The 19,020-nt window shown below is 45.5% G+C and overlaps 2 protein-coding genes across 3 annotated transcripts in view; one reads left to right on the top strand and one right to left on the bottom strand.

Annotated features, from left to right (window-relative positions):
• brat1 (BRCA1-associated ATM activator 1) overlaps positions 1-11,679 on the bottom strand; it is a 22,240-nt gene extending 10,561 nt beyond the window's left edge. The window contains exons 1-5 of one of the 2 annotated variants that reach the window (XM_042317831.1): positions 11,575-11,679; positions 9,732-9,874; positions 9,266-9,420; positions 7,314-7,461; positions 1,938-2,206 (exon numbers count right to left, since the gene is read on the bottom strand). In XM_042317831.1, coding sequence (XP_042173765.1) covers positions 1,938-2,206; positions 7,314-7,461; positions 9,266-9,420; positions 9,732-9,858 — 699 coding nt within the window. In that variant the 5' untranslated portion in view covers positions 9,859-9,874; positions 11,575-11,679. Of the gene's footprint in view, positions 1-1,937; positions 2,207-7,313; positions 7,462-9,265; positions 9,421-9,731; positions 9,875-10,117; positions 10,279-11,574 lie in introns of those variants that run through there. The other variant, XM_042317830.1, reaches the window with a different exon arrangement.
• eif3ba (eukaryotic translation initiation factor 3, subunit Ba) overlaps positions 10,433-19,020 on the top strand; it is a 22,038-nt gene continuing 13,450 nt past the window's right edge. Inside the window, 7 exon segments of the mRNA XM_042317832.1 lie at positions 10,433-10,671; positions 11,601-11,802; positions 14,341-14,460; positions 16,111-16,168; positions 16,280-16,408; positions 16,628-16,785; positions 18,666-18,797. Of these exon segments, the coding sequence (XP_042173766.1) occupies positions 10,572-10,671; positions 11,601-11,802; positions 14,341-14,460; positions 16,111-16,168; positions 16,280-16,408; positions 16,628-16,785; positions 18,666-18,797 (899 nt within the window). The 5' untranslated portion in view covers positions 10,433-10,571.

Below are 19,020 nucleotides of genomic sequence, written 5' to 3'. Positions count from 1 at the left end.
ATTCAGTTGTGTTGTGTGACCTGTGAGTAAGTTAGAATGAACTTTTAACCTCACTTAATTCTAGGTCGGGATTCATTCTAGAAGCAATGAAATGACGTCATGTTATTGTATATAAACTGTTGCTCGTGGTAACGTGGCAGCGCACTCCGAGAATAAATTCTGTTACCTATTATTGAAAAGACTGGTCTCCGTCTATTTTATGCAAACATAAATTCTCATAAAATAGATGAAGGAAATTCCATTAATTAATTAAATGACAGTTAAATTACAGAAACCTGTTGTTATTCTCATAAATCTATATATATGGTCAAATAACTCAAGCGTAGATTGTTCACTTTTTTTGGAAACAGAAACTAGAGGCCTTTAGGTCCTCGCGAGCGGGGCAGCGGTCTAAGGCATTGATCCCGCAGTGCTAGAGGCGTCACTACAGATCCGGGTTCGATCCCGGGCTGTGTCGCAGCCGGCCGCGACAGGGAGTCTCACGACGCAGTGCACAATCGGCCCAGCGTCTTCCAGGTTAGGGGAGGACTTGGCCGGCCAGGACGTCCTTGTCCCATCGCGGCCCAGCGTCGTCCAGGTTAGGGGAGGACTTGGCCGGCCAGGACGACCTTGTCCCATCGCGCTCTAGCGTCTTCCAGGTTAGGGGAGGACTTGGCCGGCCAGGACATCCTTGTCCCATCGCGCTCTAGCATCTTCCAGGTTAGGGGAGGACTTGGCCGGCCAGGACGTCCTTGTCCCATCGCTGCCCAGCGTCGTCCAGGTTAGGGGAGGACTTGGCCGGCCAGGACGTCCTTGTCCCATCGCGCTCTAGCGACTCCTTGTGCCGGGAGCCAGCTGTACCGTGTTTTCTCCGACACCAGGTGGTGCTTCCGGGTTAAGCGAGCAGTGTGTCAAGAAGCAGTGCGACTCGGCACGGTCGTGTTTCAGGGGACGCATGGCTCTCGACCTTCGCCTCTCCCGAGTCCGTACTGGAGTTGCAGCGATGGGACAACACTGTAACTACCAATTGGATACCATGAAATTGGGGAGAAAAAGGGGTACAAAATGTAAATAACTAGGCTGCCATGAGTAACATAATGTCACAGATTGGCCTATAGGTGGCGCTGTAACACTCAACAACAACAACACTATTTTCATAACAACATGTCCACATGTATCTATATGCCAACAGTGAGCAACAACACCTCATTTATCATAACTATTAGATAACAAATACTAATTGCTAAATTGCCTCGTATATATTCAGCCAATAGCAGGACAGGAACATGGTTCAAATCACACACTTATCAAGAGAACATCCCTGGTCATCTACTGCCTCTGATCTGGAGGACTCACTAAACAGAGAACATCCCTGGTCATCCCTACTGCCTCTGATCTGGAGGACTCACTAAACAGAGAACATCCCTGGTCATCCCTACTGCCTCTGATCTGGAGGACTCACTAAACAGAGAACATCCCTGGTCATCCCTACTGCCTCTTCTGGAGGACTGGAGGACTCACTAAACAGAGAACATCCCTGGTCATCCCTACTGCCTCTGATCTGGAGGACTCACTAAACAGAGAACATCCCTGGTCATCCCTTCTAGCCTCTGATCTGGAGGACTCACTAAACAGAGAACATCCCTGGTCATCCCTTCTAGCCTCTGATCTGGAGGACTCACTAAACAGAGAAACGCAGGTAAACGTGGATGAACATGGTATTGCCTTCACTGATTGCACATAAAGGAAGATAGTTCCTACATGATACTTCTTTTGTTATCCACCTGATCTTGTGTCCTTTCTGTCATCCTGTGAACCCCGTTCATTGCTGCTCGCAGCTATAATTAGCTATAACTTCTTCTCCTCCCCTCCCCCTCATTTCATTTCCCTCCCATCTCCTCTAGGGGCACCGCTGTAAAAATATATATATATATATATTCTCAATCAACCAATCGTACCTGGGTGTGGCTGTCTGACTCCAGAGAGCTCTCCAGGTGCTTCAAGATCTCCATGGTGATGGAACACCCGCTTCCTGGACTTGTCTCCATGGTTACGTCCAATTCTACCTCTTCCTTATTGGGTGGAACAGTGAGGCCATTCCCCTGGGTTGTGTGTGAGGTTGTAGCTGGCTGGTGGAAGGTTAGGAGGCGGGCCAGGAGGTGATTTGCGGCCGAGGCGACGAATAGGCTGGGGTCAGTCTGTAGCTGGAGGAGGGGTTTGGTCAGGCCTGAGGAGATACAATCAAATACATTTGCTTCGTAAACAACAGGTGTAGACTAACAGTGAAATGCTTTCTTACGGGCCCTTCCCAACAATGAGGAGAGAAAGACAATAGGGAAATAATAGATAAACACAACATGTAATAATAAATACACAACGATAACATGACTGTTTACAAGGATACACAGAGTACCAGTACTGAGATGATGTGTAGGGGTACTAGGTAATAACATGGCTGTATACACAGAGTACCAGTACTGAGTTGATGTGTAGGGGTACGGGGTAGTTGATGTGTAGGGGTACGAGGTAATAACATGGCTGTATACACAGAGTACCGGTACGAGGTAGTTGATGGGGTACGAGGTAATAACATGGCTGTTTACACAGAGTACCAGTACTGAGTTGATGTGTAGGGGTACGAGGTAGTTGATGTGTAGGGGTACGGTGTAGTTGATGTGTAGGGGTACGGGGTAGTTGATGTGTAGGGGTACGGGGTAGTTGATGTGTAGGGGTACTAGGTAATAACATGGCTGTATACACAGAGTACCGGTATGAGGTAGTTGATGTGTAGGGGTACTAGGTAATAACATGGCTGTATACACAGAGTACCAGTACTGAGTTGATGTGTAGGGGTACGAGGTAGTTGATGTGTAGGGGTACTAGGTAATAACATGGCTGTTTACACAGAGTACCAGTACTGAGTTGATGTGTAGGGGTACGAGGTAGTTGATGTGTAGGGGTACTAGGTAATAACATGGCTGTATACACAGAGTACCAGTACTGAGTTGATGTGTAGGGGTACGAGGTAATAACATGGCTGTATACACAGAGTACCAGTACTGAGTTGATGTGTAGGGGTACTAGGTAATAACATGGCTGTATACACAGAGTACCAGTACTGAGTTGATGTGTAGGGGTACTAGGTAATAACATGGCTGTATGCACAGAGTACCAGTACTGAGTTGATGTGTAGGGGTACGAGGTAGTTGATGGTGTAGTTGATGTGTAGGGGTACTGGGTAGTTGATGTGTAGGGGTACATGTTGATGTGTAGGGGTACAGGTAATAAGTGTACCAGTACTTGATGTGTAGGGGTACTAGGTAATAACGTGGCTGTATACACAGAGTACCAGTACTGAGTTGGTAGGGGTACGAGGTAGTTGATGTGATGTGTAGGGGTACGAGGTAGTTGATGTGTGTAGGGGTACGAGGTAGTTGATGTGTAGGGGTACGAGGTAGTTGATGTGTAGGGGTACTAGGTAATAACATGGCTGTATACACAGAGTACCAGTACTGAGTTGATGTGTAGGGGTACGAGGTAGTTGATGTGTAGGGGTACGGGGTAGTTGATGTGTAGAGGTACTAGGTAATAACATGGCTGTATACACAGAGTACCAGTACTGAGATGATGTGTAGGGGTACGAGGTAGTTGATGTGTAGGGGTTGATGTGTAGGGGTACGAGGTAGTTGATGTGTAGGGGGTAGTTGATGTGTAGGGTACCACCAGTACTGAGTTGATGTGTAGGGGTACGGGTAGTTGATGTGTGGGGTATAGTTGATGTGTAGGGGTACCAGGTAGTTGATGTGTAGGGGTACGAGGTAGTTGATGTGTAGGGGTACGGGGTAGTTGATGTGTAGGGGTACGAGGTAATAACATGGCTGTATACACAGAGTACCAGTACTGAGTTGATGTGTAGGGGTACGAGGTAGTTGATGTGTAGGGGTACTAGGTAATAACATGGCTGTTTACACAGAGTACCAGTACTGAGTTGATGTGTAGGGGTACGGGGTAGTTGATGTGTAGGGGTACTAGGTAATAATATTTTTTTTTATACTTAGCTGTCCTATGAGTGGTCTGAGGCGTTTAGATTCTGTTTGTTCAGAGATCAGTGCAACGTTAATAACGATGGTTTTGGGAAACCGCTCAGAGATGTAACGTTGCTCGTTACGAACAATGAAATCCGCCTTAAGGCCCGGTTTCCCAAAAGCATCTCAATCGCCCTTCACACTGCCCTTTCTCACCTTGACAAGAGGAACACCTATGTGGGAATGCTGTTCATTGACTACAGCTCAGCGTTCAATACCGTAGTGCCCTCCAATGCTCATCACTAAGCTAAGGACTCTGGGACTGAACACCTCCCTCTGCAACTGGATCCTGGACTTCCTGACGGGACGCCCCCCCCCCCCACAGGTGTTAAGGGTAGGTAACAACTCTTCCGCCACGCTGACCCTGAGCACGGGGGCCCCTCAGGGGTGCGTGCTTAGTCCCCTGCCTGTACTGCCTGTTCAACCACGACTCCCAACACCATCATTAAGTTTGTAGACGACGTGACAGTGCTAGGCCTGATCACTGACGACGATGAGACAGCCTATAGGGAGGTCAGAGACCTGGCGGTGTGGTGCCATGGCAACAACCTCTCTCTCAACATCAGCAAGACAAAGGAGCTGATCGTTGACTACAGGGAACTGAGAGCCGAGCACGCCCCCGTTCACATCGAGGGGGCTGTAGAGGAGCGAGAGCTTCAAGTTCCTCGGCGTCCACGATCAGCTCCTTTGTCTTGCTGATGTTGAGAGAGAGGTTATTGCCTTGACACCACACCGCCACATCACTAAGGATCTATCATGGTCCACACACACCTACACAGTCGTGAAGAGAGCAAGACAACGCTTCTTCCCCCTCGGGAGACTGAACAGATTTGGCCTCAGATCCTCAAAGTTCTACAGCTGCACCACTGCTCAGCATCCGACCGCAAGGCGCTACAGAGGGTAGTGAGTACAGCCCAGTACATCACTGGGGCAGAGCTCCCAGCCATCCAGGACCTCTATACCAGGCGGTGTCAGAGGCCCTAAAAATGGTCAGACTCCAGCCTCCGTTCTCTCTGCTTCCGCACGGCAAACGGTATCGATGCATCAGTCTGGAACCAACAGGATAGCTGGCTAGACTACCTGACCAGTTTAGATAGCTGGCTAGACTACCTGACCAGTTTAGATAGCTGGCTAGACTACCTGACCAGTTTAGATAGCTGGCTAGACTACCTGACCAGTTTAGATAGCTGGCTAGACTACCTGACCAGTTTAGATAGCTGGCTAGACTACCTGACCAGTTTAGATAGCTGGCTAGACTACCTGACCAGTTTAGATAGCTGGCTAGACTACCTGACCAGTTTAGATAGCTGGCTAGACTACTGACCAGTTTAGATAGCTGACTAGACTACCTGACCAGTTTAGATAGCTGGCTAGACTACCTGACCAGTTTAGATAGCTGACTAGACTACCTGACCAATTTAATAGCTGTTACTACTGACCATGTCTAATTGAGTGGCTTCTAGTCAGTGGCTGACTACACCAGTTTAGATAGCTGGCTAACAACTGCTGACCAGTTGTCAATTGTTTATTCTACTATTCTAATTGTCACCAGTTTAGTATTCTACTATTCTAATTGTCAACTACTGTATTCTACTATTCTAATTGTCAACAGTATGTGTATTCTACTATTCTAATTGTCAGCAGTATGTGTATTCTACTATTCTAATTGTCAACAGTATGTGTATTCTACTATTCTAATTCTCAACAGTATGTGTATTCTACTATTCTAATTCTCAACAGTATGTGTATTCTACTATTCTAATTGTCAACAGTATGCAGATTCTGACCAGTTTAGATAGCTGGCTAGACTACCTGACCAGTTTAGATAGCTGGCTAGACTACCTGACCAGTTTAGATAGCTGGCTAGACTACCTGACCAGTTTAGATAGCTGGCTAGACTAACTGACCAGTTTAGATAGCTGGCTAGACTACCTGACCAGTTTAGATAGCTGGCTAGACTACCTGACCAGTTTAGATAGCTGACTAGACTACCTGACCAGTTTAGATAGCTGGCTAGACTAACTGACCAGTTTAGATAGCTGGCTAGACTACCTGACCAGTTTAGATAGCTGACTAGACTAACTCACCAATCTAAATAGTGTTATCTGACATGTCTAATTGAGTGGCTGTCAGTGGCTGACACAACAAGCGAATAACAACTGCTGACGCACAGCCAATTGTTGAAATCGCACCTTGTTTATGCTACTATTCTAATTGTCAACAGTATGCGTATTCTACTATTCTAATTGTCAACAGTATGTGTATTCTACTATTCTAATTGTCAACAGTATGTGTATTCTACTATTCTAATTGTCAACAGTATGCAGATTCTACTATTCTAATTGTCAACCGTATGCAGATTCTACTATTCTAATTGTCAACAGTATGCAGATTCTACTATTCTAATTGTCAACAGTATGTGTATTCTACTATTCTAATTGTCAACAGTATGTGTATTCTACTGTTCTAATTCTCAACAGTATGTGTATTCTACTATTCTAATTCTCAACAGTATGCGTATTCTACTATTCTAGAAACCCATAGAAAGGCTGCTCTAGATAGTATACTACTATAGTACTACTGTTGATAGAAACCCATTGAAAGGCTGCCCTAGATAGTATACTACTGTAGTAACCTGTTGATAGAAACCCATAGAAAGGCTGCTCTAGATAGTATACTACTGTAGTAACCTGTTGATAGAAACCCATAGAAAGGCTGCTCTAGATAGTATACTACTATTGTACTACTGTTGATAGAAACCCATAGAAAGCCTGCTCTAGATAGTATACTACTATTGTACTACTGTTGATAGAAACCCATAGAAAGGCTGCCCTAGATAGTATACTACTATTGTACTACTGTAGTAACCTGTTGATAGAAACCCATAGAAAGGCTGCCCTAGATAGTACACTACTATAGTACTACTACTGTTGATAGAAACCCATAGAAAGGCTGCTCTAGAGAGTATACTACTATAGTACTACTGTTGATAGAAACCCATAGAAAGTCTTTCCTAGATAGTATACTACTATTGTACTACTGTTGCTTTCATGACAGCCGGGAACTCGGGAACAAAGCGCATTCAAATCACGATGTCGGTGATCTTCAGGTTGGAAAGTCAAAGCTCTAGAAAGATGCCCCGAGTTACCGACTTCGGATTTGGAGTGGGATGACCAGTTCCCAGTTCTCTGTAACGGACTTGAAGTCGGAAGTCTGAGGTTTCTGAGTTGCCAGTTGCGGCATACCTACCAGCCTGATCCAGGAAGTGGAAGGCCTGTGTGTGGCGCATCATGTTACTCAGGCCATGGATCCAGCCAATCCGCACGCTCGGATCCTCCCATAGGCCAGCCACCTGCCATCGCTCGCTGTCGTAGGCCACGCCCAGGATGGATCGATCCTGAGATGGGATGAAGAGATAACGAATGTCTAGGAGGTGAAGACAGTCCGACGCCCAATCACAAACGGACCCCTAAACCCTAAGCACTTGTGGAGAGCGGAGAGATTTGATTGGTGTAAGCAATATGGTGAAACTTCCACCTGAGACTATCCTATGACCATATTGACTATCCTATGACCATATTGACTATCCTATTACCATATTGACTATCCTATTACCATATTGACTAGACCTGGCTCTACCCTATAACCATATTGACTATCCTATTACCATATTGACTACCCTATTACCATATTGACTATCCTATTACCATATTGACTACCCTATTACCATATTGACTATCCTATTACCATATTGACTATCCTATTACCATATTGACTATCCTATTACCATATTGACTATCCTATGACCATATTGACTACCCTATTACCATATTGACTATCATATTACTATATTGACTACCCTATTACCATATTGACTAGACCTGGCTCTACCCTATTACCATATTGACTACCTTATTACCATATTGACCATCCTATTACCATATTGACTACCCTATTACCATATTGACTATCCTATTACCATATTGACTATCCTATTACCATATTGACTATCCTATGACCATATTGACTATCCTATGACCATATTGACTATCCTATGACCATATTGACTATCCTATTACCATATTGACTACCCCTATTACCATATTGACTATCCTATTACCATATCGACTACCCTATTACCATATTGACTATCCTATTACCATATTGACTACCCTATTACCATATTGACTACCCTATTACCATATTGACTAGACCTGGCTCTAACCTATTACCATATTGACTACCCTATTACCATATTGACTATCCTATTACCATATTGACTACCCTATTACCATATTGACCATCCTATTACCATATTGACTATCCTATTACCATATTGACTATCGTATTACCATATTGACTAGACCTGGCTCTACCCTATTACCATATTGACCACCCTATTACCATATTGACAACACCTGAGACTATCCTATTACCATATTGACTATCCTATTACCATAGACTACACCTGAGACTATCCTATTACCATAATGACTACAACTGACTCTATCCTATTACCATAATGACTACACCTGACTCTATCCTATTACCATATTGACTACACCTGAGACTATCCTATTACCATAATGATTACACCTGTTGGGCCTGAATATGAGATTCATGTGTTTCTGTCTTCTTTATCATCCATATATATGTACATATTCTTATTCCATCCCTTTAGATTTGTGTGTATTTGGTGGTAGTTGTGAATTTGTTAGATTACTTGTTAGATATTATTGCACGGTCAGAACTAGAAGCACAAGCATTTCGCTACACTCGCATTAACATCACATGTGTATGTGATTAATAACATCTGCTAACCATGTGTATGTGACCAATAACATCTGCTAACCGTGTGTATGTGACCAATAACATCTGCTAACCATGTGTATGTGACCAATAACATCTGCTAACCGTGTGTATGTGACCAATAACATCTGCTAACCATGTGTATGTGACCAATAACATCTGCTAACCATGTGTATGTGACCAATAACATCTGCTAACCATGCGATTAATAACATCTGCTAACCATGTGTATGTGATTAATAACATCTGCTAACCATGTGTATGTGACCAATAACATCTGCTAACCATGTGTATGTGACCAATAACATTAACATCTGATTCGTGTGCGTTTCCTTCTACCATTGCAATACTACCTGGATGGATTGAATATCTCTATCAGTCAGTCAGTTCACCTGCAGCAGGTTGAAGCCGTGTTGGCTGGCCGCCAGCATGCCGGAAAGCTTGAGGCTGAAGGAAAGCATGCTGGGATCTGTAGTTTTGTCCAGACACACAGTGGATATGTAGTCCACCAGACAGGGGCAGGACTCCAACAGGGCCAGGCCATGGTCTGGAAAACATCGCCACAGGTGTTATTAGGCATTATTGTCTGTGTCTATATAGGAAGTCTCATCCTCGCTGTGTGTGTGAGAGATTATATAGGAAGTCTCATCCTCGCTGTGTGTGTGAGAGATTATATAGGAAGTCTCATCCTCGCTGTGTGTGTGAGAGATTATATAGGAAGTCTCATCCTCGCTGTGTGTGTGAGAGATTATATAGGAAGTCTCTTCCTCACTGTGTGTGAGAGATTATATAGGAAGTCTCTCCTCCTTATTCTTGCTTGTGAGACCTTTCTCTGTGTGTGTGTGTGTGTCTCCTCACCCTCCTTGGTGAGACCAGTGAACCAGTCCAGCAGTTTCTCGAGGCTGGTGTCATCTGGTAGGGACTGTCTGGGGTCCGCTAGTACAGCGCACACCCGAGGCAACAACACCAGGCACTCGCTGTCCATGCTGCTTTAGAGATGTCTATGGGGAAAAGCCAAGAGGGGGAATATGACTTTAGTTTAGACAGATTGTAGTTTACTAGCTCTGGTCCAGGGCGTTTAGTAAAGCGTTCATCGAGTCTAATAGTAAAGCACACTGCCGCCCTGGACCAGAGCTAGCTAAGTAAAGTAAGGAACTGTATGGCAACACGTTTGTAATCAAGTTAACCAAGTCAGCTACACAAAACAACTGAGTTGAATGACAAATGCATGATAACTACAGTACCTAGGTATATGTTGAAGATATCTGACAAGCAATTTAGGGACAAATTCACGAAGCTTGATAGATAGCAAATCGCCTGAAAAGTATCTCGCGGGACTGAAACCGTGTTTGGTTTTACCGGAGCGTGCGTTCATGGATTCCCTCACTACGGAAAGTAAGAAGGACCATTCAAGGTGTGTGCATAGAAAAAAAATCGATTTAAAAATAATAATAACAGCAACTGCGCATTTTCTCCGATCTCATACAATCTGGTAAAGTGAATCTAAAAGGCATCGCATCGCCCTGCAGCCTATCGACACACTAACACGTGTCTGTAGTGAAACCGGAAGTTAAACTCCTCCTCGACGTTTCTCCCGCAATTCGTCCATTTTTCACGTAAATCGCACATGGTGATACACAAAATCTACATTTTACACCGATTTAGCGTCGACTAACACACACTTCTTTCGCCTGTTAAATGCACGACACGGAGGATATGCCGGTTGATGTCGATTTCGACGAGGAGGAACCGTCGTTCAGTGACCCAGAAGACTTTGAAGATGATGTCGACGATGAAGGTGAGGAAACGCAGGAAAGATGCCGGATTATAATGCGGCCTGGAGAGCCGCTTAGCACGTTGTTTTTAAACACATAGTAGATGGCTACAAGGCCATCATATGTAGTACATAGACATAGAAACCAAAATGGGTATAATTAATTTACATATTTAAAATATATTTGAAGGTTCAACGTGAAGATGAGTTAATGAGGACGTTCATTAAGTATAATGTTAGTTGGCTACAAGGCCATAATATGTAATAAGAATACCAACATGTATATAAATGATTTTTAAAACGTGTTTTTTTTAAGGGTCAACGTAAAGATCAGTTAATGATAAAAAAAAATTTTTTAGGATGTTTATTTTAAGTGATAATATTAGTTAGCTACAGTAGCTGCTAAAAGCAGTGGATTCATTCATACCGATTCACTCAGGTGTCCATACAGATGGCGAACCAAAAGGAGAAATATTTACTACGTCTGTGACATTTTACAACATTTTTGTTTGTTAGCTGTGTTCTTATTGTAAACAAATGTGAGCATGAACTGTTTTTTGTTTCCAGTTGTTAGTTGAAGCGGGACATTTTGACTCCCCGCCGTCAGTGTTTTTACTGTCTAACCTCAACTACCAGCTGTCAGATAATAGTGAATGCAGATGTGTGTTTTTATCAACTATAACAAAGCCCAAACTACATCCTCATAGCATTTACCCAAGTTTCATTTTCAGCAGGTGTGGCAAAAATGGTAAATTCACTTTCTGGGGGGGGGACAGAGCTAATGTTAGTTTGACATTGTCTCCAGTTAATGGTAAAACATGTAAAAATTAATTATTAATACATGGGACCCATCTTTGTCTATACACAATCAATGATATGGAAAACCCTGGTTTGATAAACTACCTCATCAAATAACATGTTCTTTACCCTCATCCACCTCCTCCCCCCTGTAGAGTTACTGGGTGACCTGCTGCGGGAGAAGCCCCAGGAGGCAGACGGGATAGACTCTGTGGTTGTCGTGGACAATGTGCCCCAGGTCGGCCCCGAGCGCCTGGAGAAACTGAAGAACGTCATCCACAAGATATTCTCCAAGTTCGGCAAGATCACCAACGAGTTCTACCCCACGGTAGACGGACCTGAAGGACTCACTAAGGGGTGAGAAGTAGGGTGTAGGGAGGCTGGAGGAGGGTGTAGGGAGGCTGGAGGAGGGTGTAGGGAGGCTAGAGGAGGGTGTAGGGAGGCTGGAGGAGGGTGTAGGGAGGCTGGAGGAGGGTGTAGGGAGGCTGGAGGAGGGTGTAGGGAGGCTGGAGGAGGGTGTAGGGAGGCTGGAGGAGGGTGTAGGGAGGCTGGAGGAAGGTGTAGGGAGGCTGGAGGAAGGTGTAGGGAGGCTGGAGGAAGGTGTAGGGAGGCTGGAGGAAGGTGCAGGGAGGCTGGAGGAGGGTGCAGGGAGGCTGGAGGAGGGTGGAGGAGGGTGCAGGGAGGCTGGAGGAGGGAGGCTGTAGGGGGTTCAGGGTTGCAGGGAGGCTGTAGGAGGGTGCAGGGAGGCTGTGGGAGGCTGTTGGAGGGTGCAGGGAGGCTGTAGGAGGGGGGTGCAGGGTGGGTTCAGGCTGTAGGAGGGGGAGGCTGCAGGGAGGCTGTAGGAGGGGTGCAGGGAGGCTGTAGGAGGGTGCAGGAGGGGGAGGGGTTCAGGGAGGGTGCAGGAGGGTAAAGGGTTGTCACGATACTAAGTATTAAGGAAGGAAAGAAAATTAAACAGACTGCATTTCTTGAGGAAGACGGTCCTAATGTTACACACACAGTCCTAATGTTACACACACAGTCCTAATGTTACACAATGTTACACACAGTCCTAATGTTACACACACAGTCCTAATGTTACACACACCTGACACACACAGTCCTGAACACACAGTCCTAATGTTACACACACAGTCCTAATGTTACACACACAGTCCTAATGTTACACACACAGTTACACACACAGTCCTAATGTTACACACACAGTCCTAATGTTACACACAGTCCTAATGTTACAATGTTACACACACAGTCCTAATGTTACACACACAGTCCTAATGTTACACACACAGTCCTAATGTTACACACACAGTCCTAATGTTACACACACAGTCCTGATGTTACACTCCTAATGTTACACACACAGTCCTATGTTACACACACAGTCCTAATGTTACACACACAGTCCTAATGTTACACACACAGTCCTAATGTTACACACACAGTCCTAATGTTACACACACAGTCCTAATGTTACACACACAGTCCTAATGTTACACACACAGTCCTAATGTTACACACACAGTCCTAATGTTCCTAATGTTAGGGGAAAACAGCTGGGTGTTGTCAACCACAGCCACGTTTGTTTATTTTCCAAGCTATAGCACAATATTTTACACGAAGTAGGTTTTTAAAGGACCAAAGAGCTTAGTATTTGTTTGCTGAGGAAATCTGTTATGTTAGTATCATAATACTGGTATCATGGCAACACTGTTATGGTCTAGGGTGAGCAGTAGAGTTTTAGTAGTAGTTCATGTTTTATCTCCTATTATCTCTGTAGGTACATCTTCCTGGAGTATCCCACTCAGACCTATAGTTAGTTAACCTGTAGTTAATGTTATCTCTGTAGGTACACCTTCCTGGAGTATCCCACTCAGACCTATAGTTAGTTAACCTGTAGTTATCTCCTCTGTAGGTACACCTTCCTGGAGTATGGGGCACTCAGACCTATAGTTAGTTAACCTGTAGTTATCTCCTCTGTTACACCTTCCTGGAGTATGGGGCTCCCACTTATAGTTAGTTAACCTGTAGTTATCTCCTCTGTGGGTACATCTTCCTGGAGTATCCCACTCAGACCTATAGTTAGTTAACCTGTAGTTAGTTAACCTGTAGTTATTAACCTCTGTTAACCTGGTTATCTCTGTAGGTACATCTTCCTGGAGTATCCCACTCAGACCTATAGTTAGTTAACCTGTAGTTAATGTTATCTCTGTAGGTACACCTTCCTGGAGTCCCACTCAGACCTATAGTTAGTTAACCTGTAGTTAATGGTAGGTACATCTTCCTGGAGTATCCCACTCAGACCTATAGTTAGTTAACCTGTAGTTAATCTATCTCTGTAGGTACACCTTCCTGGAGTATCCCACTCAGACCTATAGTTAGTTAACCTGTAGTTATCTCCTCTGTAGGTACATCTTCCTGGAGTATGGGGCTCCCACTCAGACCTATAGTTAGTTAACCTGTAGTTAATGTTATCTCTGTAGGTACACCTTCCTGGAGTATGGGGCTCCCACTCAGACCTATAGTTAGTTAACCTGTAGTTATCTCCTCTGTATACACCTTCCTGGAGTATGGGGCTCCCACTCAGACCTATAGTTAGTTAACCTGTAGTTAATGTTATCTCTGTAGGTACACCTTCCTGGAGTATCCCACTCAGACCTATAGTTAGTTAACCTGTAGTTAATGTTATCTCTGTAGGTACACCTTCCTGGAGTATCCCACTCAGACCTATAGTTAGTTAACCTGTAGTTAATGTTATCTCTGTAGGTACACCTTCCTGGAGTATCCCACTCAGACCTATAGTTAGTTAACCTGTAGTTATCTCCTCTGTAGGTACATCTTGGAGTATCCCACTCAGACCTATAGTTAGTTAACCTGTAGTTATCTCCTCTGTAGGTACATCTTCCTGGAGTATGGGGCTCCCACTCAGGCTCTGGAGGCAGTGAAGAACGCTGACGGCTACAAGCTGGACAAGCAGCACACCTTCAGAGTCAATGTGTTCACTGACTTCGACAAGTAAGAACACCACACACAAACACAGGGTGTTCTGGGCGTCATTCCAGCTGTTATATGGGGTGTCCGGGAGCGTCATTCCAGCTGTTATATGGGGTGTTCAGGGGCATCATTCCAGCTGTTATATGGGGTGTCCGGGAGCATCATTCCAGCTGTTATATGGGGTGTTCAGGGCATCATTCCAGCTGTTATATGGGGTGTTCTGGGCATCACTCCAGCTGTTATATGGGGTGTCCGGGGCATCATTCCAGCTGTTATATGGGGTGTCTAGGCCATCATTCCAGCTGTTATATGGGGTGTTCAGGCCATCATTCCAGCTGTTATGTGGGGTGTTCAAGGCATCATTCCAGCTGTTATATGGGGTGTCTAGGGCATCATTCCAGCTGTTATATGGGGTGTTCAGGGCATCATTCCAGCTGTTATATGGGGTGTCTAGGGGGCATAATTCCAGCTGTTATATGGGGTGTCTAGGGCATCATTCCAGCTGTTATATGGGGTGTCTAGGGGCATCATTCCAGCTGTTATATGGGGTGTCTGGGGGCATCATTCCAGCTGTTATATGGGGTGTCATTCCAGCTGTTATATGGGTTGTCTAGGGCATCATTCCAGCTGTTATATGGGGTTGTCTCAGGGGGTGTCTATCATTCCAGCTGTTATATGGGGTGTCTATCATTCCAGCTGTTATATGGGGTGTCTAGGGCATAATTCCAGCTGTTATATGGGGTGTCTAGGGCATCATTCCAGCTGTTATATGGGGTGTTCAGGGCATCATTCCAGCTGTTATATGGGGTGTTCAGGGCATCATTCCAGCTGTTATATGGGGTGTTCAGGGCATCATTCCAGCTGTTATATGGGGTGTTCTGGGGCTGTTATATGGATCATTCCAGCTGTTATATGGGGTGTCTAGGGCATCATTCCAGCTGTTATATGGGGTGTCTAGGGCATCATTCCAGCTGTTATATGGGGTGTTCAGGGCATCATTCCAGCTGTTATATGGGGTGTTCAGGGCATCATTCCAGCTGTTATATGGGGTGTCTAGGGCATCATGTTATATGGGGTGTCAGGGCATCATTCCAGCTGTTATATGGGGTGTTCTGGGCATCATTCCAGCTGTTATATGGGATGTTCTGGGCATCATTCCAGCTGTTATATGGGTTGTCTGGGCATCATTCCAGCTGTTATATGGGGTGTTCAGGGCATCATTCCAGCTGTTATATGGGGTGTTCAGGGCATCATTCCAGCTGTTATATGGGGTGTTCTAGGGCATCATTCCAGCTGTTATATGGGGTGTCTAGGGCATCATTCCAGCTGTTATATGGGGTGTTCAGGGCATCATTCCAGCTGTTATATGGGGTGTTCAGGGCATCATTCCAGCTGTTATATGGGGTGTCTAGGGCATCATTCCAGCTGTTATATGGGGTGTCTAGGGCATCATTCCAGCTGTTATATGGGGTGTCTAGGGCATCATTCCAGCTGTTATATGGGGTGTCTAGGGCATCATTCCAGCTGTTATATGGGGTGTCTAGGGCATCATTCCAGCTGTTATATGGGATGTTCTGGGCATCTAGGCACAACATCAACACGGCAGAAATGTTTGCCATAGATATACATGATATAGAACTGTCTGCTGTAGATGGTGACGTTGTGTTCCAGGTACATGAGCATCAGTGACGAGTGGGAGACTCCTGAGAAGCAGCCCTTCAAGGACTTTGTGAGTGTTACACACTGTCACTTCAACCACACGTTCAGAGAATACCCACCCGGCGTTGTGTGGGGGGGGCACAAGTCATTACTAACGGTCACTTCCTGTTCGTGTTGCCAGGGTAACATGCGTCACTGGATGGAGGACCCTGACTGTCGTGACCAGTACAGCGTCATCTACGAATCAGGAGAGAGGACCGCCATCTTCAACAACGACGCCAAGGATCCAATCGTCTCCGAGGAGAGGGCGGTGAGTCAACCATTCGACCAATCACGACAGCGCAGTGAGATGATGGTTCAACCAATCAGAATTTCTTTTTTTTTTTGCACTGAGCATTCTACATCTACAGAAATACTTTTTACGGCTTTGATGCTTAAAAAGTAGAAGGCTTGATTGCGTAAATCAGAATCTTTGCCGTGGTGTTGTGTTGATTAATTCTGAGGTTGTGACCGTGTTGTGTCCCTGTAGCGCTGGACAGAGACCTATGTGCGCTGGTCTCCCAAGGGAACCTACCTGGCCACGTTCCACCAGCGAGGCATTGCATTGTGGGGCGGAGAGAAGTTCAAGCAGATCCAACGTTTCAGCCACCAGGGAGTGTCTCTGATCGACTTCTCCCCCTGCGAGAGGTAACCAATCGCTAATGAATAATCCATGCCTGTCTATATCACATCATCTATGAAGCCTGATGAAGCTACATTATAATGCTTAATTCCCTGATAGTAACTGAGGACCTTCAGGCCATAATGTAACTCTATGTAGTCTTATTAAGACTTTTAAGGTGTTATAACGCTTCATAGGGACGTCCAGTCCCCTGATGGACACCGTGGACACCCCCAATGCCCTAGTGTAGCTCTGTCGGCGGCATGAAGCCGTGTGAAGCTACAAAAAGGGGTTATAATGCTTGTAGCTACAGGTAACTGCCAGAATAAAGGAAACCCCAACATAAAGTGTCTTAATAGGGTGTTGCACCACCAGCCAGAACAGCTTCGATGCTCGTCGGCGTAGACGCGTTTCTGGAACTCTGTTGGAGGGGTGTGTCACGCTGGCGTAAGGGATCGGGAGACAGGCGCAGGAATACGTAATGTTATTATTATGTACAGGCACGGGGACGAAGACCAAACAAACACGTATACAACACAAGGGGTTTAAACCCCAAAATGAAAAGAGCGAGGAGTACCTCGAATAAATAACACAAGCGCACAATGACTAACACACGGGACGAGACCTGTAATCATCTGCACAATCCACAATGGCACGAAAGCCCAAAACAGACAGCACAGGCACTCACACGCACCAACGGACATTGTAACAATATATCGACTTGGGCACACTGATACAATTACTAATCACTGGGAATAGGGGCCGGGTGTGACTAATCACTGGGAATAGGGGCCGGGTGTGACTAATCACTGGGAATAGGGACCGGGTGTGACTAATCACTGGGAATAGGGGCCGGGTGTGACTAATCACTGGGAATAGGGGCCGGGTGTGACTAATCACTGGGAATAGGGGGGTATGACTAATCACTGGGAATAGGGGCCGGGAATGACTAATCACTGGGAATAGGGGCCGGGTGTGACTAATCACTGGGAATAGGGGCACTAATCACTGGGAATAGGGGCCGGTGTGACTAATCACTGGGAATAGGGGCCGGGTGTGACTAATCACTGGGAATAGGGGCCGGGTGTGACTAATCACTGGGAATAGGGGACCGGGTGACTAATCACTGGGAATAGGGGCTAATCACTGGGAATGTGACTAATCACTGGGAATAGGGGCCGGGTGTGACTAATCACTGGGAATAGGGGCCGGGTGACTAATCACTGGGAATAGGGGCCGGGTGTGACTAATCACTGGGAATGTGACTAATCACTGGGAATAGGGGACCGGGTGTGACTGACTAATCACTGGGAATGGGGACCAGGTGTGACTAATCACTGGGAATGGGGTGTGACCAATCACTGGGAATAGGGTGTGACCAATCACTGGGAATAGGGTGTAACTAATGAAGGTCCCGGAGGGATCCGTGACAATGTGAAACCGTTCTTCCACGATAAAATCCTTCATTTGGTGTTTTGTTGACGGTGGTGGAAAAACGCTGTCTCGGTCCCCGATCCAGAATCTCCCAGAAGTGTTCATTTGGGATCCAGTTACTGAGACTCACACACCCTTTAAAACCCCTGTGCTCCTTTCAGAGCCCTCTTTCAAAGTCTCTGAGATCTCTTCTTCTAGCCATGCTAACCAAGATAATGGGCAACTGGGCATTTTTATACATGACCCTAAGCATGATGGGATGTTAATTGCTTAATTACCTCAGGAACCACACCTGTGTGGAAGCTCCTGCTTTCATTATACTTTGTACCCCCCCCTCGTTGACTCAAGCTTTTCCTTTCGTTTTGTCAGTTACCCTGTACATGGTGAGCCTAGTGTGGTTATAACCTGCCTATGTCAGCTGTATGAATCCTTATGAAGCTACACATAAAGGTGTTATAATGCTTTTGGGTAGGTACGTGGTGACGTTCAGTCCCCTGATGGACACGAAGGAGGACCCCCAGGCCATCATCATCTGGGACATTCTGACTGGCCAGAAGAAGAGAGGCTTCCACTGTGAGAGCTCCGCCCACTGGCCCATCTTCAAGTAAGGCCTGACTACACACCTCTCTGTTTTCATGTCTCTATCCTGTTCCTGTCTCTACATCTTCTAGTAAGGCCTGACTACCCACCTCTCTGTTTTCATGTCTCTATCCTGTTCCTGTCTCTACATTTTCTAGTAAGGACTGACTACCCACCTCTCTGTTTTCATGTCTCTACATTTTCTAGTAAGGCCTGATGACCCACCTCTCTGTTTTCATTTCTCTATC

Source organism: Oncorhynchus tshawytscha, unplaced genomic scaffold, assembly GCF_018296145.1.
Source record: "Oncorhynchus tshawytscha isolate Ot180627B unplaced genomic scaffold, Otsh_v2.0 Un_contig_2868_pilon_pilon, whole genome shotgun sequence".
In the NCBI taxonomy this organism is placed as follows: Eukaryota; Metazoa; Chordata; class Actinopteri; order Salmoniformes; family Salmonidae; genus Oncorhynchus; species Oncorhynchus tshawytscha.
This window is presented reverse-complemented; position numbering and strand designations above follow the sequence as displayed.